Below are 26,364 nucleotides of genomic sequence, written 5' to 3'. Positions count from 1 at the left end.
TACCCATGTCATATGAGCTGTCACTTTCTGTATTCTGTATTCAAGACTTGTCTTATGTACATCAAATCCTCTGGGGTCCACACCAAAAGCCCCACAACTTGCGATTATTTGAAACCGCTTAATGAGACAAGTTCTCAAAGAAATGAGAACCTAAAGTGGAACTCTTTCCTACTGCCAGTGCGGGACACACATACAGCAGTCACTTCCTCCTCGACGTTCTCACATCTTCGGCAAGTCGTTACTGGCAACCTTCAGCCTGTCAGCAAATTTTCGATCAGACAGTGACCCGTCATGGTAGATACAGTGGCTGAGACGTCTGTTCTAGCCAGCGACTGTTAAGCGGTAGGCTTCTTCAAGTCTAGACCAGGCCATATAATTTTGGAATGGAATGCCATAACCATAAGGGGAGGGGGAATATTAGGATAGTCATTTGGTGCTAAATATTGATATCAAATTCATATTTTACTTCTAAATACCTTTATTTGAGTTCCATTCCGTTCCTAATAATCTACTTTTCCGTTTATGAGGTGGGCGACCGCCATTAGACGTGGTGGCAAATTTTAATTTCGATTTCGTATTCTTCTTCCAATTACCTTTCTTTCGAGTCCCATGTTGCTTCAATTTGTTTAACAAAATTACAATGAAATACTTATTTCAAGTTTAGATTTTGTTTAGCACCCTCCCACCTCGAGATTAGTTGTTCTAAGGCAAACATTTTAAAAATCAATTTGTGTTTGTTGGTTTCTTTATATGTTTTGTTTATGTGTTCCGTATAAACTTAAAAACGGCAGAATCTTAATTTTCATAGAAGGTGTAAAATGGTCTTGTGGTGAAAGAAGGGTACTTAATTTTTTACATCTGAAGGAGGCGGACCCTCACCCTTACCCTAATATTTAAAAAACGTTAGATCTCGTAGATGGGTAAACCGATTTAATCGAAGTTTTGTTTGTGCCCTTATAGTTACCTAAAAATAAAAATTTTGTATTAAAATTTGGAGTAGGATACCTTATAGGACCGCCCCATATAAAAACCCGCCCAAACGGGAATTACAACGATCATTACATTATGCGACTCATATGAAAGGTAGTTAAGTGTAGAAAACTAATCTGATATCCATTTTCCCCACCCTTTCCATTTTCCCCACCCTTTCCATTTTCCCCACCCTTAAAATACCCCCTGAACAGAAACTATTTCCCGACTATGGCAGTTCAAACAATACGAGGAAAACAGTGAACATATTTGTAAAATTTATGAACAAAATTTGGGCATAGATGTCAAATAAAATGTATTAAGATTTGTGCACGTAATTTCACAAGTAATTGGTTTTAATTGTATTTTGCCATTCACTTAAGTGTGAATTACATATCATGGCAATTCTGACGACAGACGTTCTACATAAGCCTGCACTGGTATTTTATCCAGAACTTCGTTGTCCTGGATAGATTTAATTTTCATACAAACATCATTGCACTGCACTATAAAGTGCTTAAATAAAACACAGCAATATATATTGACTATGAGAGTATGGTACTCAAATGAAGGATATTTAAGAGAGAAGCATGAATCTGACATCAAAATTCGGTACCAAGTGTATAGGGCCGTCCTAGTCCCATAACACCGCCGAAAGAGGTATTCGCTGATTTAAAAGTAGAGATCGATGTGGACATTTTTTCAGAACTCACTTCCAAACCGGACACATTTGCCGACTATAGCAATTTACGTGAACATTCCACTAAGTAACAGGGGCAACTTCTCAAATGTCAATGAGTGCAGTCCGATTAAAGTAAAGCCCAAAGTGAAAAACGAAATGAAGCATAAAATCCCCCTAAACCAATGGCAATATGAGGATCAAATAAAAGGTATTTGAGAGTAGATCCGTTGCTGATATTTTTCCAGCGCCAAGTGCACAGAAAAAAATAACTCATAGAAAAAAACCCACTACCAAATTGGTATGTACAACTTTAAATTCTCAACGATTTTAAACATTGAATCGAAGACATTATTTGTTAAAGAACATAAGTAAGTGGACTTCCAACAAGTTCTTTAGTTAAGGTAGTTGTTAAAATAGGCATACTACCATGTAGCGCACAAAACTCCCATGCCATTCATGACATGCAAACACAGGTTCGAGTCTCCCGGTAGTTCAAAACAAATTTTATATTTTTGTTTTTTTCATTAAATTATTAAATAGTTTTTTTTTGGAAAATTCGGCCTAAAAAAAATATGAATCTTGTATTCAGAAAAAATTTTGTGAAGTGGTTTTTTACCTTTTTTATACCCTCCACCATAAGATGGGGGGTATACTAATTTCGTCATTCTGTTTGCAACTACTCGAAATATTAGTCTGAGACCCCATAAAGAACATATATTCTTGATCGTCGGGACATTTTATGTCGATCTAGCCATGTCCGTCCGTCTGTCGGTCGAAAGCACGCTAACTTCCGAAGGAGTAAAGCTAGCCGCTTGAAGTTTTGCACAAATACTTCTTATTAGTGTAGGTCGGTTGGTATTGTAAATGGGTCATATCGGTCCATGTTTTGATATAGCTGCCATATAAACCGATCTTCGGTCTTGACTTCTTGAGCCTCTAGAGGGCGCAATTCTTATCCAATTTGAATGAATTTTTGCACGAAGTATTTTGTTGTGATATCCAACAACTGTGCCAGGAATGGTTAAAATCGGTCCATAACCTGATATAGCTGCCATATAAACCGATCTTGGGTCTTGACTTCTCGAGCCTCTAGAGTGCGCAATTCTTATCCGATTGGAATGAAATTTTTCACGACGTGTTTTGTTATGATATCCAACAACTGTGTCAAATAAGGTTCAAATTGGTTCATAACCTGATATAACTGCCATATAAACCGATCTGGGATCTTGACTTCTTGAGCCTCTAGAGGTCGCAATTATCATCCGATTTGCCTGAAATTTTGTACGACGGATCCATGTCATGACCATCAACATACGTGTTTATTATGGTGTGAATCGGTCTATAGCCTGATACAGCTCCCATATAAATCGATCTCTCTATTTTACTTCTTGAGCCCCCAAAGGGCGCAATCCTTATTCGAATTGGCTGACTTTTACACAGGTCTCCAACATATAATTTAATTGTGGTCCAAACCGGACCATATCTTGATATCGCTCTAATAGCAGAGCTAATCTTTTCTTATTTCCTTTTTTGCCTAAGAAGAGATGCCGGGAAAAGAACTCGACAAATGCGATCCATGGTGGAGGGTATATAAGATTCGGCCCGGGCGAACTTAGCACGCTTTTACTTGTTTAATTTTATTATTTATTACTGTGCAGCAGTACTTATTGAGTTTTTTCATCATAAAGGAGATGATGTCGCTTGGCTAGTGGATGCGTGCAAGACTGCCAAACACGAGATCATAAGTTCAATCCTCTGCGGCACCAAACTTATTGAATTTTGTTTTTAAGGGTTATATTTAGTAGAGAGGGTGACAGAGAAAACCCCGAGAGCAGCAGTAAAAAACGAACGAGACAAAGCAGCGCGAGGCGAACAGAGAAAATACACACACCACCACCCGAAGCAAAGCACATGCGGCGGCTGGCTAGGTGGTTTTTTATCTTGCTTATGGATATATTGGTGTTTTTGTTGTTGTTGTATGTTGGCTTGTAAAGAGTGCCTTTCAACAACGAATTTGTACTTTGGGTCGTTGAGATTCAAAATAAGTTGTTTAAATTAACAACTTCCGTAGTTGTTTTTCGAAATTATTTTTATCTGTGTGTTTGAGTGGACGCCTCGCTCTTTAAGCGCCCGCCAAACTGGAAATATTTGCCGACTATTGCAAATGACATCATGTTTTATGGACAAGTTTGGGGAGCCTTGCTTGCTGTTAGCCAAGCGACATACATAGCATTCTCGCAGCATGGCATTTCACTAAAAGCATTTAAATTGTCGAATATAAGTATTCAAAAGAAATTTTTGGACCATTTATTGTAGAAGAATGTTCAACGGAGCAAGCCCAGTTCAACTAGTTTTTCCTAAAGATAAAATTAGATTAAAATTTTTTCGAAAAAAGATAATTTGTATGAAAAATTAAATGAAATTTTTAAGCAAAATTTTTAAAAGTCAATACATTTTTTCTACAGACAAAATTTCAATGACATTTATTCTACGAATAAAATTTATAAATAATTTTCTTGAAAACAAATTTTAATGATTTTTTTCTAAAAACTAAATTTTGATAAAAATTCAAATTTCAAATTTCTATAAAGATAAAAGTGTTGGAGATTTTGTTGAGCAAAATCTTTGAAATATTATTTCAAGACAAAGTTTCATGAAATTGTCTCGAAACAAACAAAATGTTAATTATTTTGTCTGTATAGTCTATACAAACCTAGTTCAACTAATAATGCCTTCAATTCAATGCTATATTTCTTTAAGAATTAACTAACGCAATTCTTATCCGATTTTGCTAAAATTTTGTGTAACGACTTCTCCTATGACATACGTGCCCAATATGACTTCTATCATGGTCTCCAATATCCAAATCTTCTGCGCTCATTCTAAAATCTCTGACACCAAGTTTCGATCGGGCTTTTGGGCAACTTGATCTTTCCATCGGGCTTTTGGTCTTCCCGGTTTGCGTGTACCACCGTGTTTGCCTTCAAAAGACATCTTTGCTGGAACTTCTTCATCCATTCTGACAACATGACCTAGCCAACGCAGCCGTTGTTGTTGTTGTAGCAGTTTATTGTGTACTATCTTTCGTCTGCTTGATTCTGTTGAGTGTCAAGACCCAGGAACTCCGCGACTAAGATGGGGTGCGTCCACAGGGATCTGGGTCTGAGTCGAGTGGGTCTGGCCGGGCAGTTAAACAGGTGACGTGTATCGTGCGGTCCCTGGTTACAGTCGGGACATACATCTTGCACGTCGGCATCAATCCTAGCTCTGTGGGAATTGAGGCGGCTGCATCTGCCGGAACGTAATTGAGCCAGAATCACTCTGGTTTGCCGGGGGAGGTCGATTTCTTCGGGTGCAATGGGTGGCGGTCGTACTCCAAGGACTACATTCACCCGGTAGCCAGTTAACGCGTCTGCTACCGTGTCTGCATGAATGTTGTTCAGACCCGCTTGATATGCCGCTTGATCTAGAGGTTCTCTCTTGTAGCGCTGGACCTCACGCTCTAGATCGTGTAGATCTACCTTAAGGCTTCTGGGCGGTGGGTATCTATCCACAAGATGATGATTTGGATGATTTCTGCGATAACAGCCCAAAAGGTATTGCTTAGACAGCATGTAGTTATGTCTTCGCACTGGTAGGATCTTTGTCTCCTGGTGGAGGTGGTCCACATGAGAACTAAGGAGGCAGCCCGTCGCAGTTCGGAGGGCGGCATTCTGACAGATCTGAATATTATTCCACTGCGTGTCACAAAGCTGACGTGACCACACTGGCGCTGCATAACTTACCACAGACCGGCCAATTGCTTTGTACGTGATCAACAAGGTTTCTTTGTCTGCACCCCAAGTGCTGCCAGCGAGTGACTTGAGGACCTTGTTTCTACTTTTGACTTTATTGCAGATTGCTGTGGCATGTGGGGAGAAAGTGTAGGAGCTGTCAAATGTGACGCCAAGTATTTTGGGACACTTGATGGTCGGAATCAATTCTCCATCGACCATCACAGTCAGCTCAGAATTCACCTCACGCGTATTTGTAGTGAACAGTGTGGCTGAAGATTTGGTGGCGGATATCTTCAGATTTCTTGCAGCGAAATATGAGGCAAGCTCGTTGAGGTAGACGTTCAACCTATCGCAGATGTCATCAATGGGTGGGGGGCCTGATGCCAAGATCGTACAGTCGTCCGCGTATGATACGATCTCTATGCCGTCTGGAGGAGGTGGGATGGAGGAAAGGTAGAGGTTAAACAGAGCCGGAGATATCACCCCGCCTTGGGGAACTCCCTGTTTCACTCTACGGTGTTTTGACTTCTTATCCCTAAATTCCACAAATGACTGGCGGCCACACAGATAATTCGCGACCCAACGTTTAAGGCCTGGCTGGAGGGACGTGTTGGCGATGTCCTCAAATAATTTGGCATGGCTGACCGTGTCGAATGCCTTCGATAGGTCCAATGCCACGAGGACCGTCCTATCACATGGCCTGGGTTGATTGAAGCCACGGCAAATGTGTGTGGTGATGGCATGCAAAGCTGTTGTTGTGCTGTGCAGTCTCCGAAATCCGTGTTGATGCTCGGCGAATGGAAATTCTCCTACGAGGCTCGGGAGGAGTAATGCCTCAAGCGTCTTAGCCACTGGTGAGAGAAGGGAGATCGGTCTGTACGACTCCCCCAAACTCGGGTCTTTACCAGGCTTCAGTAGCGGAATCACTCTGCCCATTTTCCAGACATCGGGAACTATAAGAGTGTTCAATGACAGGTTAAGGACAGTGGTAAGGTACTCAACTCCAGGTAAATCCAGATTCTTCAGCATCAATGTAGAGATTCCGTCGGGGCCCAACGCCTTGGAAGATTTGGCGCCACGGATGACATTCGTAACTTCGCCCACGGTAAATTGTGATGGCTGTTCATCGGCTCGGAGACCACGAATACGGCGAATGGCTCTCCTCCTTGCCCTGTCTCTCTCGGGATGCACGATAAATTGACGGTTGAACAACCTGGCGCATCTCTTCGGATCAGTCACGGTTAACTCGCCAAAAGTGACTGAGGTCCTGTCGTCCCGTCTACCGGGGTTCGAGAGAGACTTAACAGTGGCCCACAATTTGCCTGCACCGGTGCCTAAGTTACATTGCTCCAAGTGTTCCAGCCACAAATTCCGCTTATGTTCGTTGACTACCCTGTTTATTTCCAGATTCAGCTCGCTGATTCTGGGGTTAGCGGGGTCCATAGCACGAATCCCATCACGCTCGTCTGCGAGCACCACTGCTTGCGCCGGGAAATTGGGTCGCACTTGCGGTATTCGACCGGCTGGTATAAAGCGAGCGGCTGCTGCGTTGATGATGTCTCGGAATTTCCTCTCGGCCACAAGCACATCAGAGGGGGGTGGCAGTTCATTGAAGCGGCGATTGGTATACTCTCTGAAGCCAGTCCAATTGGCCTTCTTATAGTTGATGAACGTTCGGCGCTCAGAGGTTATGAAGTCGGGTGGTCGGTCGATGGTGAGGATTATGGGGAGGTGGTCTGACCCCAAAGAGATGACGGCTTGCCAGGATACGTCACTCAGGAGATCAGGGGATGCGATTGAGATGTCTGGCGAGCTGCTGCACCTCCTCGTAATCCTAGTGGGGGCATCCTCATTCACCGTGCAAAACGTGGAGCTATCTATCTGCTCTGCCAAAGCTATGCCACGCTGGTCGTTGCCTAGGGGAGAATGCCATGACGAGTGATGTGCATTGAAATCCCCCAGAACCAGACGACTATGGCCAGATAGCAACCCACTTATGTCGGGGCTGTAGGCCTGGCCATTAATCGGGACACAGCTGCCAACCGGCGGTATATACACGTTGTATATCTCTATCTCGGCAGTACCAGACTTGACTGCTACCCCCATACATTCCATGTATGGGTCACTAGCGTCAAGCGCAGGCGAGATAGGTCTATACTGCACGGAATGGTGTATAACGAAGGCCAATCCCCCACCTCCATTCCTTGAGCGATCCTTACGTAGCACATTGTAGCCGTGACAACTGTGCAAGCTGCAGGTGTTAGTCAGCTTTGTCTCCTGGATCGCTGCGACCGATATGCTCTTCCGACTCATAAAATCCACAATCTCATCAATCTTGCCGCGCAGTCCATTGCAGTTTAACTGCAGGAACGATACATTTCCCGACACTGGCCTGGCAATAGTAGGGCTAGGGTGCTGTCTTTGCATAAATTGCCGTACGGGAGAGGTCGGGGGGGTCACATAGTCCGACGACGAGGACGCCGAAGGCGACGACGGCGACGCTTGTGACCCACTGCTGGCTGTGTTCGCACAGCACCTAGCGACATAGCCAGTATGAGTATACTCCCGTAGCGAAGTTAGGCCAGAGCAAGAACGGAAATGTACCCACTCCAAGCACCTGTTACACCTCACCGACACTGACCGATGATGAAGGCGGTTCTGGCAAACGGAACAGAACCAGGGTCCGGGGTTCTTTTCAATCCCGGCACGGACCAAAAGCATACGGAGAAGGCACTCCGGGATGTGCCTCTCCCATGACGAAAAAAGACGAACACGTACACTGAGGCGGCAGCCCTTGCCGATGAAGATTCCATCGGGTCAATCCGGTACGTACAACCGGCTGCCATGGGATTGCGCAGCCGTTGTATTTTGATGCGTGTAACTATGCTATCGTCGTCATACAGCTCATACAGCTCGTGGTTCATACGTCGCCTATATTCTCCGTTAACGCAAACTGGTCATTCGTTTCGGTTACGGCGGTGTCGAGGTAGATAAAGTTACTGACTATCTCAAAGTTGTGGTTTCCAACTTTCTCCATTTTCTTTATCTACTCGGTATAAGATTACTTGGACAAATACATGGGAGCAATAGGAGTCCCCACACGGGATAACTATGAGTACCACATGGGCTGCAACATTGAGCTCCGATCTGTGTGGTGTTTATCGTTTTTACAAGAAGCTTAGCTGGGAGCTAACGGGCGCGACCACAGATTGTGGATAGTTGAATGCTCCGAACTAAGGAACTGTAATTGCAGTCGCGGACAACCAACAGTATCGAGTGGAGAGTCTCAATGAGAAGCCAAGCAGCAACGGCTCTAGCTTAAATACTTAAATCACGTTACAGTGGCAATCTGTTCAATGGACCGGAACGAATTTGCTCACCTGTAGAGGATCGCTACCTCCACATGAAAATGTGGCTACAACAACTGCAACAGGAGTAGTGAAAAATAATGGTAGCGGATGTTTTTTACAGTTGTTTATCTTTAAATATAGCAAGAACAAACGACATTGGTTTGGCAGACCAAGCGTTTATATACACTGAAGATTTTTTTGTCCTAATTTTAATGATTCGAGCCAAAGATTAGCAAACCTAATTTAAAGATGATCAATTTCCCAACATTTTAAGGAAACATTCTTTTTGCTGAAAAATATTTTCCTTCAAATCAATGATGTTTTATTTTAAATACTAGGTTAATAAATCCTTAACTTTGCGTCTTTTTATTAAAGAAAAAAATCTTAAATAAAGGTCGAAATATCGTAGAAAGTTTGGAAATTGATCTTGAGACGAGCTAAAGACGCAAAATAGCATCACAAAAAGGAGCGTCTGTAAGTGTTTGTATTTTTATGTTATGATGTTAAGTTTAAAAAAGAATTTTTCAAAACATAATAATTGGACAGTCATCTATAAAGTTGAATAAAAATCAATCAGCGATAAAAATTTTAAACGAATGGTCATGTCCGTTAGTCAATAGGTAGCATCTTTGTATTTAAGTTTTGGTTCTTTGGCCCTTTTTCATTGCTAAAATCAGGATACAATAAAGAAAAATCTTAAATTTTGGGCCAACATTTTTTCAGTGTACCTTTTGGACAGGGAACGACACGGCGAATCTAGCTGGACGTAGTTTATTTTTGAAAAATAGAAATGGTATCAGCAAACACTAAACACTATTATAAATTTTTAAACTTAATGGGAAACACATTCAAATATGTGAACACCTAAATGATTAAAAGCATTTCCTCTATGTCGATGTACATTTTTGGATGTACATTTGTACACGTTTAGAAAAATTAGATAGCAAAAAACGCAAAAACTGCAATAACACAAAGTGTGCTGAACATTTTCTCTTATTGTAAGAAGATAAAGTGTTGATTGTAGCCTAGGCCACCGTGTCCGTTAACACGACCGCATATGACGCCGAACATCTAGGTTCAAATCCCCGCGTGAACATCAGAAAAATGTTCAGCGGTTGTTAATCCCTTACTAATGCTGGATACATTTGTAAGGTATCCTGCCAAAACTTCTCTACCAAGTGGTGTCGCTATCACGAAAAAATTACCTCGACTTAGAAAGTATTATTTGTAAACAAGAAATTCATTAAAATGTAGTCTTAAGCAAAAATTTATTTGAAATCTTGTGTTTAGAAATATTTCATTAAAATTTTGTCATTGAAATTTTAGCTCTAGAATATTTTCATTGAAATGTTGACTTAAAAAAATTCATTGAATTTTTGTTTTTAGAAGTAATTTCATTACAATTTTGTCATTAAAATTTTAGATCTAGAAAATTTCTGTAAAATATTGTCTTAAGAAAAAATTCATTTAAAAGTTGTCTGGAAAAAATTGCAATAAAATGTTGTCTTTAAATTTTGTTATTGAAATTTTTGCTCTAGAAAAATTTCATTGAAATGTTACATTAAGAAAAATTCATTGTAATTTTGTCTTTAAAAAAAATTTCATTGGAATTATATTATTAGAAACAATTTACTTTTAAAATTTTGTTTTCTGATAAAATTTGATTGAAATTTTGTTTTTAGAAAAAAATTTATTAAAACTTTGTGTTACAACAAATACAAATTTTGGCCGTGAACTTTCCACTAGGGAACGATTCAAGTTTAAGCTCAATGATAAGGGGCCTTCTTTTTATAGCCGAGTCCGAACGGCGTGCCGCAGTGCGACATCTCTTTGGAGAGAAGTTTTACTTGGCGTGGTACCTCACAAATGTTGCCAGCATTAGGATGGGAAACCACCGCTGAAATTTTTTCTGACGGTGTCGTCAAGATTTGAACCTAGGCGTTCAGTGTCATAGGCGGACATACCAACCCCCGAGCTACGGTGGCCTCCGAAAATAAAAATTGTGTTAACAAAACAATTTTTTTTTTAAATTTTTTCTTTAAAAACATTTTTTTGAAAAATTGCATTAAAATGTTGTCTTAAGAAAAGATTTCATTGACATTATGTATGTATTTGGAAAAAATTTCATTAAAATTTTATGTTTGAAAAAAATTTTATTCAATTTTATATTACAGGACAAAAATTGTTTAAGTATTTTAGTGAAATTTTCACTTTTTAGTTTTGTCCATATTTATTCTGTTGGACCATTAGTCACTTTAGAAACGTTCGTAGTACGGAACAATTTTTAAGTACTTTGTTTAATTTTGTATTTGTATAAATTAAAATCAATCTACCCAATGTGGCCAATATTGAACAGCAAACGACCCACAAAAAGAAGTATCTATGCAAAATTTCATACGGAAGCCTCATTCGTTCCGACGGTAGCGTGATTTCGTTTATCAGTTGATCGGACGGACGGATATTGCTAGATTGACTTCGAATGCGCAGACGATTGAAAATATTTATTATAATCTTATATATAAAAATCAATTTGTGTTTGTTTGTATGTTCCTTATAGACTCAGAAACGGCTGAACCGATTTTCTTGAAATTTTCACAGATGGTGCATAATGAAACGTGGTGAAAAAAAATGGCACTACGTTTTTTGATATCTGAAAGGGGGGCGGACCCTCCCCCTTACCCTAATATTCAGAAACTCCAAATCTCGGAGATGGGTGGTGCGATTTAAGCGAAATTTTGTGTGCTCTCATATAGTACCCTAAAAATAAAAATTTGGTATCCAAATTTCGGATGGGGTACCTAGGAGGGCTGCCCCACCCTAAAACCTACCAAACATATATTTAGACCAATCACGACAATATGGGACTCAAATGAAAGGTATTTAGGATAACAAAATGTATCTGATATCCAATTGTCGTACCAAGTGCTAGGGGGACCACCCCAACCCCCAAAACACCCCTAAATCGGACATATTTACCGACCGTGGCAATATGGGACTCAAATGAAAGGTATTTGCGAGTAGAATACGAATCTGATATCCAAATGTGGGACCATGTTTCTGGGGGTCCAACCCTTCCCCAAAACACCCCCCAAACAGGACTTATTTACTAACCATGGGAATATGGGGCTTAAATAAAAGGGATTTGAAGGCAGAATACGAATCTGAAATTCAAATATGGGACCAAGTGTTTGTGGGGCCGCCTCTCAGCAAAAACATCCCCAAAAGGGTACAAATTTACGACCATAGCAATATGGGGCTCAAATGAAAGGTCTTTGGGAGTAAAGCACGAATTTAATATCAATATTCGGGAAAAGTGTCTATGGGGCCACCCCACACCCACAACACCTCCCAAATAGTAAGTATTTTCTGACTATTGCAATATGAGGCTCATATAAGAGGGTTTTTAAAGTGGAACATGAATCCGATATGTATTTTCAAGGCCAACTCACTGAGTGGCCGCCCATCCCCCAAAACACCCCCCAAGCAGGTCATGTTTGCCGACTATGGAAATATGGGGCTCAAATTAAAGGTATGAGGGAGTAGACCACGTATCGAATATCAACATTGGGGGCCAACTGTCTAGCGGACGTCCCCCCACCATAACAACCCCCATATAGGACGTATTTGCTCACCAAGACAATTTGGGTCTTAAAGAGAGTGGAACTAAATATTCATAGTTTATAGGGCCAATACCCTAAACCGGACATATTTGCTGACTTTTGCAATAAGGAGTTTAAATGAGATTAGAATACGAATTTGATATCCAAAGGGAAACAATTTTTCAATATGTGGCTCAAATGAAAGGTATTTGAGATTAGAAAACGCATTTGATAACCTATTTTGGGGGGAAGCCTCATCCTCTTAAGCCAATGGCAATATGGGGTTTAAATAAATGGTATTTGAGAGAAAAGCACGATGCTAATATTTTTTCAGGGCCAAGTATCTGGGAGTACACCATATGGGATTCAGATAAAGGAACTTTTATTGTTAAACTGTTAGTCAAGCGATATACTATTTTCGTAGCAATATATTTCGCTAAAAATCTTTAATTGTTGAAAATAGATATTACACCTACGATGTGATGTCTTCTACTCATCATCATCTTCCTCCTCCTTCTCCCCATCCTAAATTTGGCTAAACATGAAAATTGGAAGAGCGCCGTAGTCTATTCCTTAATACCTTTCATTTGGTACCCATACTGCCTAGGTTTCAAGGGGGTCCAAAATTCTCAAGATCCTGCAGGTTCTTCCCATGTTTAATTTTTATTTTTTGTTTTTACATATTTGATATCTACTCGCTAATACCCTTCATAGTTTAATACCCATATTGCCTAGGTTGGGTATCACCCCATTCTTTAGTGGTGGTTATAATATATAGCATTTTTAAGTTCCCGGAGTCGACTCCGGAGTCTGATTCGGAGTCGCGCAGTTGAGTCAAAAATGCTCAAACCCTATGCGGCACGCCGTTCGGACTCAGCATAAAAAGAAGGCCTCTGATTATTAATCTTAAACTTTAATCGGACTGCACTCATTGATATGAGAGAAGTATTCCCTGTTCGTTAATGACATGTTCATAGGATATCATCTCACGGTAGCGCTCACCATTCACAGTTACGTTACGATTCACATCATCTTTGAAGAAGTACGGTCCAATGATGCTATCAGCCCATAAACCGCACCAAACTGTGACTTTATCTGGATGCATTGGTAGCTCTTGCAATGCTGATCATCTCTCAAAAATCGACAAATTTGATTATTTACGAACCCATTGAGCCAAAAATGAGCTTCGTCGCTGAAAACAATTTTTCGATAAAAAGTGCATCTTCGGCCAATTTTCCAAGAGCCCATTCACCAAAAATTCTGTGTTGCGGTAGGTTGTTCGGCTTCAATTCCTCCACCAGCTGCATTTGGGAAGGCTTCACACCTAAATCGTGACGCAAAATTTTCCACGTTGTTGAGTAACAGAGGCTCTATTGCCGCGAACGGCGACGAAACGATAACAAACAAAACACGAGTGTTGCCAAAAAGATAATAGCTAAAAAATCACCCTTTACAATCAAAAGTCAAACAAAGCCACACAACAAAAGCAACTATGACGAAGCAGAGTTGCTTGGACTCAGTTTGGGAGCATTTAATTACATTTGCAATTAATTGAAGCGAAATTTATACTGACGCAGCGACATGTCGCTACGATTTTCCTCACAGAACTCAGTGCCACTTTTACAGAATGCGTTCGCATTTTTTTTCGTCACCGTTTTTTATAATGCGTTTTAAAAACTGCTCAGGAGTAAAGTCCAAGTAAAAACCTGAAATTAAAATTCAGCCATCTAGAACACTGGGAAGTCTTGGATGACTACATGTCCTATTTTGTGTGATCATCGATTCATTAGCTGCAACCTTAGTGAAAATTCTGTTGATGTAGTCTCTCCACTAAACAAAAGGAATATCGATTGGAATGGGTATCTGCACACTTTTTACAGTGTAAGCCCAACATCCAGAGAAATTTGTTTGTAAAAACATGAACAATGTTTGCTGAAACAACAGAAAATCTGCTGAAAACGGGAAAGTTATAACTTGTTTGCTAAAATAGCAATCATTTTCTGCTGTTTTCATAGACGTATCAAATTTCACATATAATCTTCAATAGGGCGAATGTCACCTCATGATTGATGCAAGGCTGAAAAAGGTTAGAACAAATTCAGGATGGAATTCTGCAGCTTCGTGGAAGGAACATGCGAGGTCTCTGGCCTGCAAAAGATCCTTTCCTTTACACCTGTTACGGTAGGGAACATTCAGAAGTCAGGTAACGAATAGACAATTTGGATGCACGAAATTTTACAACGAACTTTCTTCTACCATTCTCCTTGATAGGAAAGAATGTTTCATTTACTGAAAGCTCAAAATACCTGTTTTTTTTTTTTGCTGGACAGAAACATCCAATCTAATAGTTTGAAAAGGGCAAGATAGGCAACGCTTGCCTTTAACCTCGTGTCATGCACTGGTTGTACACTGCAGTTGTCTGGCTAATAATGCTTTATGGTGTTGTGGTCTGATAGCCAGTACTCAAAAAAAAAAACCTTCAATTCCACTCTCAGCTTGTTTGTGAATTACACTGAGGACGGCTACACCGATGTCTCTGGTCATGTTAGTTGAATAAAGTAAAGGGTGATTTTTTTGAGATTAGGATTTTCATGCATTAGTATTTGACAGATCACGTGGGATTTCAGACATGGTGTCAAAGAGAAAGATGCTCAGTATGCTTTGACATTTCATCATGAATAGACTTACTAACGAGCAACGCTTGCAAATCATTGAATTTTATTACCAAAATCAGTGTTCGGTTCGAAATGTGTTCAAATTTTGACAAATTTTGTTCAGCGATGAGGCTCATTTCTGGTTGAATGGCTACGTAAATAAGCAAAATTGCCGCATTTGGAGTGAAGAGCAACCAGAAGCCGTTCAAAAACTGCCCATGCATCCCGAAAAATGCACTGTTTGGTGTGGTTTGTACGCTGGTGGAATCATTGGACCGTATTTTTTCAAAGATGCTGTTGGACGCAACGTTACGGTGAATGAACACATTTCGAACCGAACACTGATTTTGGTAATAAAATTCAATGATTTGCAAGCGTTGCTCGTTAGTAAGTCTATTCATGATGAAATGTCAAAGCATACTGAGCATCTTTCTCTTTGACACCATGTCTGAAATCCCACGTGATCTGTCAAATACTAATGCATGAAAATCCTAACCTCAAAAAAATCACCCTTTATAGCAACAACTGCCGTGAGGTTAAGCACAGTGGGATAGAATCGATAAAAAAAACTAGTAAGAAATATTGCATTTGAGAACGGATAAAGATAACTATTTGCAATTTAAAATGCTTAGAGCTGAGGTTTTGGCGATACCAGGTGCAAGGTCATTGTAAATATTGTCACCAATCCTAAACATGCAGTAAAATGCAAATTGAATGTCTTCGTAAATCGCGAAATAGAAAGCCAATCTCGGCCAAAATTTCAAAAAATATAAAAAACACGATCTAAATATCAGTTCATACCATTTCAAATTTCATAGAGATATCTCTATCCGTTTTTTTGGCTTAGACATCTGTCTGTCCTTTTTTTGTTGGTCCTTCGATTTGACTTCTTAAAATACTTTCGGGGAAAATGCCAACGTTCTAAAATATGTTGAAATTTCCGCCACGCTCCAATGAGTGAGTAAACACCATGTGTTTAGTGTTCTTATTGGAGCACTCAAAAGTAGACGATCTCAGTGAATCGTGTAAACACGGAACAAATTGGCACCAGTTCACAAATCCACCATTGCGATGCAAAGATTGCTTTAGCACGCATCTTTTTTGAATTAAGCTTCCTCGAATTAGTTCTTGTTACTAAACTTAATAAAAGGTTTGGCGGAAAAAGATTTCCCAGTGATATGGATGTTGCGGTTAAAGGCTATTTTGAGGAGATAGACAGTTTCTACTACAAACAGGGTATCGAAGCTATTGAAATTCGGTGGAAAAAAGTGTATCGGGATTGTGTAGGTAGATATGTATGTATATGTAGGTCCATAAATAGATATAGTCCCGATATAATCCTTAGGCGTTTAAATTTGCCCGATTTGGCTAAAAATTGATATTTGGATTACGCTTAAGCTTCCGATACTGCATGATGGTGCTTACCGAAGATTCGGCCCAGTCGAACTTAGATATTTTTACCTTTATCATTCAGATAATATTATTATTTTCCGAGTGCATACAGAGGCCACCGTAGCGCAGAGGTCAGCATGTCCGCCTATTACGCTGAACGCCTGGGTTTTAACGGGTTTAAGCGTTGGTTTTCCCCTCCTAATGCTGGTAACTTTTGTGAGGTACTATGCCATGTAAAACTTCTCTCCAAAGAGGTGTCGTGCTGCGGCACGCCGTTCGGACTCGGCTATAAAAAGGAGGACTCTTATCATTGAGCTTAAACTTGAATCGGACTGGACCCATTGATATATGAAAAGTGGGATCCTAAACTAAGTTTTAATGACAAATGTATTTTGCTATATATTTTTTGTGTTTATCATAGGCTCGTCTTACATAGACCATATTTCCGTACTCTCTAATATGTAATAGGATGTGGCAGATAGTTGTGTTGTTTCTTTAATATATACTAAGCTATAACTACGATGCATATATACAATACGTGCGGCAAATAATGACAATTATTATTGGATGTTTTAGCAGATGCAATTTGTTGTTGTTATTGTTGGTGCAATTATAAAATCTTACCACTGTGCATTCGACGAATGTGAGTCTTGAGTTTCTGGGGCCGATAGTATTTGCGACCACAAAAATCACAAATGGGTCGTGTACGATTGGGATTTGCCGCACATCCGTATGTGCGGTGCATGTCCAAATAGCTGATGCGCAAAAAGAACTTGTTGCAGAACTGGCATTGATGGGCACCCTTGCCATCATGCTTCTCGGCGGCGTGCTTCATAATGTTATCCTTGCCGAGGACGGCTTCGCCACACACCTTGCAGTGATATTTGCGTATTGTCAGACTCATCGTGGGATCATGGAATATGGAACAGTGAGTGCGATAATACAGGGGATGGTCGAATTTCAAATTACATCCACCACAATCTGGAAGAGACATTGAATATTATGCGTTCGAAATATGTTGTGGATTGTTAGGAAGTCCATTGCAAAAGAAAGATAGTTTTTACATCACCAACTTACTCGTTTTCTCTGCCCAATGTTTCTTACGCCACATGGTGTTGCAGTCATCGCTCCAGTACAGCAGTTCCATGCCATTCTTGATATCTCTACAAGTGACGAAAAAGGCCTGTGACTCTATGAAGACCAAATTGACATTTCGCTCGTCGTAGCTGGGTGCCGGTCGTATGTAGCGCAGCCAATTCGAGGAATTAGGATTATCGCACAGCAAGAATTGGGATTTCTCTGCCCCGGCTTCACAAATCTCAAAGATCCATTTCATATCACTAGCCTCGCGTATATCGGTTGAATGCACAGATTGCCCCCTCAAAGGTCCTAACTTGGTAAAGGCTCTCACTTCGGTGCGAGCAAAAACCCCCGTTACATGGGGCTCAACGTTGTGCAATTCAAATTCTGCGGGTACGGAAGCCTCAGCAAATGTAATCAGAGGCTTCGTTTCGAGTTCGGAGAGTTGTGAGGTTTCGTCCATGTCTTCATCGTCGTCGCCATGCAGGTGTTTGGCTTGGCGTTGTGCATCGGCTTTGAGCTTAGCCAAAGCTTCGAGATTTTTCCTTTCCAGCCACTCGGCCAAATCTACGGCATCCGTTACGGTGCCTATAGCTGTACGCAGGGGGCAAACTTTGTAGTCGTGACCTAGAGAGCACTCGCGACACGATTGATGCGAACGGAATGCAATGTCCAGCTCATCTTCTTCTTCGACAAAATTCTGTTCATTCTTCATTTCGCGAGCCAAAGCCTCTTCGTCCAATTCCTCATCCTCTTCTTCGTCCTCGCTGCCCTCAAGACCAGCCCCACAGTCCTCATCATCGTCCATGTACGAAGCAGGTGGAGGTGGATTCATATTCTTAGTGCCCTTTTTACCTTTGACCCGCACATGGAAATTAGAAATAGAACCATTATTTATACCATCCACCCCATCCCCCGTCATCGAGGATGTGCCCAGGTCTTCGTCCTCCTCCTCCTCATCATCGCCACCGAAGCCATCACCTTTCTTAAGACACAAGGCTAACGATTCCTTCGATGCTGATTTTTCTTCGAGCTCACTCTTGATTTTTTCGGCGATACGACAGTCCAACACTTCCGGTACCATGTCTCCCGTGGTGTTTTCGGTTTTGGTAATAACCGCTGCAGCGGTCAACTGCTTTTTCGCTTTCAGGGCGAAATTCGAAAAATTCTTTAGTTTGTTCAAACCATTGATATTGTCGTTGAACTGCACACGTTTTTTATATTTGCGTTTCGTTGGCGGCGGTGCATCCCCAGCCAAACTGGGCGTCGCACTATTACTGGCACATGGTGTGGTGACAGCATTAGGCAGGCTGCTGTTGCTTATGGCCTGACTGAGGGGACCATTTTCTCCAGTCTGGCTATTGTTGCTTCCAAATTCTTTGGCACTAAGATTGGGTTCGAGTTTGAAGTTGCTATCGAATGATTTCGTTGGTGTGGTCGATGCCGAAGGGGGTGGTAAGCTAGAAGAAAAGAAGGTCGAAAAATGAGAGTTAGAACACGAAGAAAAATTATGAAAATACATATGTATATAAAGCAATTTAAATTGGCAGTTATGCTGCCTATTTCGTATTATTCTAAAAACCTTTAACCCGCGTGGCTCCCTTATTTAAGGCTTGCCTTAGCGAAGATGGAGTGTCGAGATCACTGATTTAGCAAATGTTGTTAACCCCGTGGACCGGTATTATAATCTGACCAAAGTGCAGGTTGCTTTTAGGAATACAATAGATACACCAATCACTTCTGTAGACGCTGGTAAGAGAATCAGGTCTCGTGAAAACACAACACTGCGATGCCGCCGTAAAAGAATTCCCCGCTTTCAGGTACTCTAAGAAGACCGAGTCAGCTGTCCAACAATGGAGAATTTAGACAGTATCCTATGGAAGGAGACAAAGTTGTATCAAGTGCGAAGGAAGGCAAGGTAGTTATGAGTAGTCACAACAGAGACTAGCTGACATATGCAGTCATCGACGTCAACAATAAATCCAGCAAAGATTCCACAAGACCATGAGTTCCAAGAAGAGGTTCTCGGGCTAGGAACAAGCTAATATTGTGGTGAGGAGCGATGAGGACCACGCCCAGTAGGGCACTGGAGACTATTTTAGATATCCGACCCATTGACACACAGGTTAAATGTGAGGCCGCCACTGCAGCTATGGGACTTAAGGCGATGAGAGATTGTATTGAGGATGGGTGCAGCTCATATCTTCGCGGTATAATCGAGGCGACGATAGGAAACCTGGAGACTTGAGGTCGAGCTCGAGGCACTGATGCCAGCGGCACAGTCTTGGACTGACGGAAACCTAGCATTGCCATCTGGAAAATCATGTTATACGGATGGATCAAAGCTAAAGGACAAAGTGGGCCTGGGGTCTACGTTGAGAACCCAAGGACTTAGATCTGTTTTAGACTGCCTGATTATAATAGGGTCCTGTAGGCGGAGATCCGGGCGATAACGCAATGCGTGAGGTGGTGTGGTGCCAGCGCGAGGACGTCGAGTGTAAACATATTAACAGACAAAAAATCGCCGTAAGGGCAATAACAACCAGGACGGTAAGGTCAGGAACAGTCTTGCAGTATAAGAAGGAGATTAACTCCTTGTCTGAGGATGGCACAATCAGCATCGTTTAGGTGTCGGGCCATAACCGATTGGGGGGAATGAAAGGGCAGACGATTTGGCAGTGAAGGTCAGAGAACTGCCGTCGATAAACTTGGTTAACCCGAAGTCTTTCGGGTCGACGCAGTCCGATTTAAGGGCGTGGGGGATTTACACTGTGGAACAGCAAAGCAGGTCATCCTGATCGTGAGAGGACGGGGCTATTACGGAAAGAAAGTAAGAAGGAGGTCAGTATAGCTATTGGTATCATAACGGGACACATAGGACTACTACATAGGAACATTTTCTATGTCATTGCCTGGAGACACTCCCATCCTGAACCTCGTCGATTGGATTTTCCGAACATATTGTCAGTGGGAGTGGGTGATGGTCTCATCGTTTGCTTCCTGTTCCTTAGGCTGCATTAAGTTTTCCGTGACTGCACTGCCCTATGTTTCAATATTAGGATCTTTGCATATCCTAGTCTTCCGAATTTTGAGAAAGTCGGAAATGGTTCCATCATCGAGTCCCGGTTCGTTAAGTTGTATTGAGTCCACCATCCCAGCACTGCCTGATGTTGCAGGTTGTGGAAGTAGGGAGTAGGTTGTGGTTTCACCGTCGGCACTATGTGCGTTAGGCGTCATTGAGTTGCCTGTCACTGCACTGCCTTATGTTTCAGCATTAATATCTTTATCCATCCTAGTCTTCCTAATCTCGAGAAAGCCGTTGTTGGTTCCATCGTCGGGTCCCTGTTCGTTAGGCTATGTTGGGACTCTCGCCCCTGCACTGCCTGGTGTTTTAGTATTAGGATCATTACTAATCCTAGTCTTCCCAATATTGAGAGAGTCGGTGATAATCTTGTCGTCGGCCCCCTGTCCGTTAGGCATTATTGAGTCTCCCGCCACTGCACCGCGTGATGGCTCAATATGAGGATATTCGCCTATCCTTGTCTTCCCAATCTTGAAAAAGACTTTCATGGCCCAGTAGTACGCCATACCTTTAGTCTTAGCCAAACTCGCACGGAGACTTAATCAATGCCATCCACAAGGAGAGTTCCTTCCTCGTTCCCCTCTCTGTGGAAAACCTGCTTATTCAGCATTTTAGCAGCGTTATTCTCTTCGGGAGATCTGATTCTCTTCCGTAGAAGTGCCTGTAAGTGCCGATTGCGCTGCCGTTACATACTCCTCTGTCTCCTTCGTCCCCGGATCGCTTTCTCTGTCTGCCTGTGAGCTTAGCAAAGCCATGGCTCACTTCTGCCGTCATCCCGCTGCCCTCATCTTTCGATTCGGCTGCGATGCCTGTTTTATTGACACTGTCGCTGTCTGAATCCGAGTCGGAAACAACATCTTTACTTAAAGGCTGGGGACGAACTGTGCATCCATCTGGTTTATCTATGTCTTCCTCATTAATTAGTCTGACGACTTGTTGTGCGCTTGAAGCATTACGCTCGAGTACAGGTACCAAGACACCCACACCTATAGGAGGGGAGGACAATCTGCTGCGGTCTGACGTCACCACCACAGCTGTTGGGTCTTTGGAGTTCATTTTGAGCCTCCTCCAAATTGTCTTTAAAATTTCTTCGTGATAGGTAGTACCTATTCCGAGATACGGATATTTTTTATCATCGGAGAGATCTGTATTTTTTCACAGAGAGCAGATTGAATTCTTCTTGTGACAGGCCTTTAACAAGTCTCCTTGACAAACTTGGTTAAAATTTAGGTATGTCATTCAACATATTCAAAACAGTCTTGTTCAAGATAGTGAAGACTATAATCGGGAAGAATAGGCTGTCACAGACATAAGGCGGTGCAAAGGCGGGAAACCCAACGCGATGGTGTCAAACCCAGCTATTAGATTGCGATGTTAACTCTGGAACACCATTGCCCTAATAAGACTTTTTTTATTAAGTCTATACATACTCCATATTCTTACAAACTACTATCTACACATATGTATTAAATAACATAAACTACTTACCTTTTAAATCTAATACTAGACATCTATTTGAGATATCTCAGTTCTCAGATACGTTTATAATGCCATAAAACTTTTCTAATGAGCAGAAATCTGGAATTTGCTTTCGCATGTTATTCAACATTATTCTTCTGCTTCCTAGTGAATTTGGTTTTATAAGGCTCAATCTAAACTCATACGAGGATGGAGAATGTCGATCCCACCCTTGCCCACGAAGACAAACCAAAAGAAACTGATTCAAACTGATTGGAACGTGTAGTAGGGTTTCCAAACTATAGAACCATATTCTAGGTTGCATCGTATATAAAACTTTTGTCACTGAATAATCGTTTAATTCTTTGGCCCATCGTCTCATGTAACCAAGAGCAACATATGCTTTACTGACTGCCATTAAGATATGTTGGCAAAACGTCAAGCGTTGATCCATAAGCATACCTATATCCTTAAACGAATCAACAACCTCAAGCTCATTAGTCCTGATAAAATAACTTGTATCAAAAGGACTTTCTCCTGAAAAATGCATTACTTTACATTGGGAAATATTAAATTTCACCAGGTTTATATCCCACCACTCGTTAAACGAATCCAGGTCAGGTCATTTGAATTTTCATTAGATATAATCGGTATTAAAATATTTGAATTAGAAGAATAGATTCATGAGATAGATGGTAAATTAAAATCTCCTAAGACAATCATGAAGAAGACAATGAAGAAGAGGTTTTAAAGGCAGATGTAATGACCGCCACATGTTGTGAATAAATAAATAAAGTACTCTTACAATCACAATTTGAATACCAGTCATATAGCACACCATCACCAGTTTTCCTGATTTTGTTGACTTGATCACAACTATACATTTTTTATTTTGGTCATAGGATCTCCATATAATAAACTTTTTCTGAAGCCATGTTTCGATAAAACGCAATAATCTAAAACAAGTAAGAGCGTGCTAAGTTCGGCCGGGCCGAATCTTATATACCCTCCACTATGGATCGCATTTGTCCAGTTCTATGCACGGTATCTCTTTTTAGGCAAACTAAGAATATTGAATAAGAACTGTTATGCTATTGGAGCTATATCAAGTTATAGTCCGATTCGGACCATAAATAAATACAGAACATTGTAGAAGTCATTGTGTAATATTGGAACTCATTCGGATAAGAATTTCGCCTTGTAGGGGCTCAAGAAGCAAAATCGGGATATAGGTTTATAAGGGAGCTGTATCAAGCTATTGCTCGAATCATACCATATTAAACACGTCTGTTAAAGATCATGAGAGAAGCCGTTGTACAATAATTCCTGCAAATCGGATGAGAATTGCGCCCTCTAGAGGCTCAAGAAGTCAAGATCCCAGATTGGTTTATATGGCAGCTATATCAAAACATGGACCGATTTGGTCCATTTGCAATCCCAACCGACCATCACTAATAAAAAGCATTTGTGCAAAATTTCAAGCAGCTAGCTTTTCTCCTTCGAAAGTTAGCGTGCTTTCGACAGACAGATGGGCGGACAGACGGACGAACATGGCTAGATGAGGTCTCAGACTCGTATTTCGAGGTGTTACAAACAGAATGACGAAATTTGTATACCCCTATCCTATGGTGAAGGGTATAAAAAGTGTTAATATTGCTTCAATTTTTGTAAACTAAATTAATATCATTATCGAAATATGAAGTTTCTAGTTTTTTGAAACATTATTTGGGTGTGAGATAGGTAAGCAATATCTGAATGTGGATTTCCTGTATAGACACACTCTTTTACGAATGCATTAGGTGGCCAAAAATTTGTATCCACCACAGTTTCGAAATACAATGATTTTGAATGATGGTAAGGCCACGAACAGTCTTGGAGTGTAAATAGGAGATTAACGCCCAATCTGAGGATGGAACGGTTTGCATTGTTTGGCTGCCTGGCCATAGCGGAGTAAGAAGAAAGAAAACAAGTAAAAGCGTGGTAAGTTCGGCCGGGCCGAATCTTATATACCCTCCACCATGGATCGCATTTGTCGAGTTCTTTTCCCGGCATCTCTTCTTAGGCAAAAAAGGATATAAGAAAAGAGTTGCTCTGCTATTAAAACGATATCAAGATATGGTCCGGTTCGGACCACAATTAAATTATATGTTGGAGACCTGTGTAAAATTTCAGCCAATTCGTATAAGAATTGCGCCCGTTGGGGCTCACGAAATAAAATAGAGAGAACGATTTATATGGGATCTGTATCGGGCTATAGACCGATTCAGACCATAATAAACACGTTTGTTGATGGTCATGAGAGGATCCGTCGTACAAAATTTCAGGCATATCGGATAATAATTGCGACCTCTAGGGGTCAAGAAGTCAAGATCCCACATCGGTTTATATGGCAGCTATATCAGGTTATAAACCAATTTGAACCTTATTTGACACAGTTGTTGAAAGTAAAAATAAAATACGTCATGCAAAATTTCAGCCAAATCGAATAGGAATTGCGCCTTCTAGAAGCTCAAGAAGTCAATTCCCCAGATCTGTTTATATGACAGCTATATCAGGTTATGGACCGATTTCAACCATACTTGGCACAGTTGTTGGATATCATAACGAAATACTTCGTGCAAAAATTCATTCAAATCGGATAAGAATTGTGCTCTCTAGAGGCTCAAGAAGTCAAGACGCAAGATCGGTTTATATGGCAGCTATATCAGGTTATGGACCGATTTAAACCATACTTGGCACAGTTGTTGGATATCATAACAAGACACGTCGTGCGAAATTCAATTCCATTCGGATAAGAATTGCGCCCTCTAGAGGCTCAAGAAGTCAAGACCCAAGATCGGTTTATATGACAGCTATATCAGGTTATGGACCGATTTGAACCATACCTGGCACAGTTGTTGGATATAATAACAAAACACGTCGTGCAAAATTTCATTTCAATCGGATAAGAATTGCGCACTCTAGAGGCTCAAGAAGTCAAGACCCAAGATCGGTTTATATGGCAGCTATTTCAGGTTATGGACCGATTTGAACCATACTTGGCACAGTTGTTGGATATCATAACAAAACACGTCGTGCAAAATTTTATTCCAATCGGATAAGAATTGCGCACTCTAGAGGCTCAAGAAGTCAAGACCCAAGATCGGTTTATATGGCAGCTATATCAAAACATGGACCGATATGGCCCATTTACAATACCAACCGACCTACACTAATAAGAAGTATTTGTGCAAAATTTCAAGCGGCTAACTTTACTCCTTCGGAAGTTAGCGTGCTTTCGACAGACAGACGGACGGACGGACGGACATGGCTAGATCGACATAAAATTTCACGACGATCAACAATATATATACTTTATGGGGTCTTAGACGAATATTTCGAGTAGTTACAAACAGAATGACGAAATTAGTATACCCCCCATCTTATGGTGGAGGGTATAAAAACGGACGATTTGGCAGTGAAGAGTAGAGGACTGCTGTCAATGAATTTGGTTAACCCCAAGCCTTTTGGGTCGACACAGTTCACGAAAACTATGGAACAGCGAAAAGGTCGATAAGACGACAAAAATCCTACCCTAATCGTAAGAAGACTTGGATACTTCTGGAAGAAATTAAAAACGGGAAATATAGGACTAAGAGCTCACTTATGCACAATCGGTGCGGCATGCGATAGGATGTGTAGGGCATGTGAGAAGGATGATGAGACGTTGGAGCATTTCCTATGTTATTGACTGACTTGATTGTAAGTCTATAGTGGCGTGGGGCGGATTAATATCAGCACCGTTTTTTGAACCAAACCTAACACAAGAATTTCGATCCGTTAAAATCACTTTCAGTACGGGATACGATTTAGTCAATCCGTTTTCAACACATTGAAATATTTCCGACGAAGGAAATTTGTTGCGGATCGTCGAAAAATTCTAAGACGATTTAACGATGTCCGTGTGTGTGTCCATCTGTTGTCATCACGCTACAGTCTTCAAAAACTGAGATATTGTGCAGAAATTACGCATTGCTTACCCGATTTCGCTGAAATTAGGAACAATAGAAACGAATATAGTCCAGATTGGACCGTGATTTCATATGGACCGATTTGTAGATAATGCGTGTTAAGTCCAAAAAATACTAATACACTAGGCCGCCCAATGTAACCGCCGGTTATGGTTCACATACGAATAAATTTTGCGTTAATCACAGCCGAGCTTATCTACCGATTTCGCCAAAAATTAGAAACAATGAGTTGCACTAGGACTTCCGATAAACGAATCGAGTACGGCCCATATCAGGATATATTAAGATATACCTGTCATATAGACCGATCAG

The 26,364-nt window shown here is 41.0% G+C and overlaps 1 protein-coding gene across 4 annotated transcripts in view; it reads right to left on the bottom strand.

Moving 5' to 3' along the window:
• The window catches only part of LOC106090301 (uncharacterized), a 96,721-nt gene that overhangs the window by 18,907 nt on the left and 51,450 nt on the right, over nucleotides 1–26,364 (bottom strand). For all 4 annotated transcript variants that reach the window (XM_059366215.1, XM_059366218.1, XM_059366216.1 and 1 more), the window contains exons 3-4: nucleotides 17,500–18,962; nucleotides 17,047–17,403 (exon numbers count right to left, since the gene is read on the bottom strand). In XM_059366215.1, coding sequence (XP_059222198.1) covers nucleotides 17,047–17,403; nucleotides 17,500–18,962 — 1,820 coding nt within the window. The remainder of the gene's footprint in view (nucleotides 1–17,046; nucleotides 17,404–17,499; nucleotides 18,963–26,364) is intronic.

This window comes from Stomoxys calcitrans, chromosome 4 (genome assembly GCF_963082655.1).
Source record: "Stomoxys calcitrans chromosome 4, idStoCalc2.1, whole genome shotgun sequence".
In the NCBI taxonomy this organism is placed as follows: domain Eukaryota; kingdom Metazoa; phylum Arthropoda; class Insecta; order Diptera; family Muscidae; genus Stomoxys; species Stomoxys calcitrans.
The sequence above is the reverse complement of the archived record's forward strand: the minus strand, read 5'-3'. Positions and strand labels throughout refer to the sequence as shown.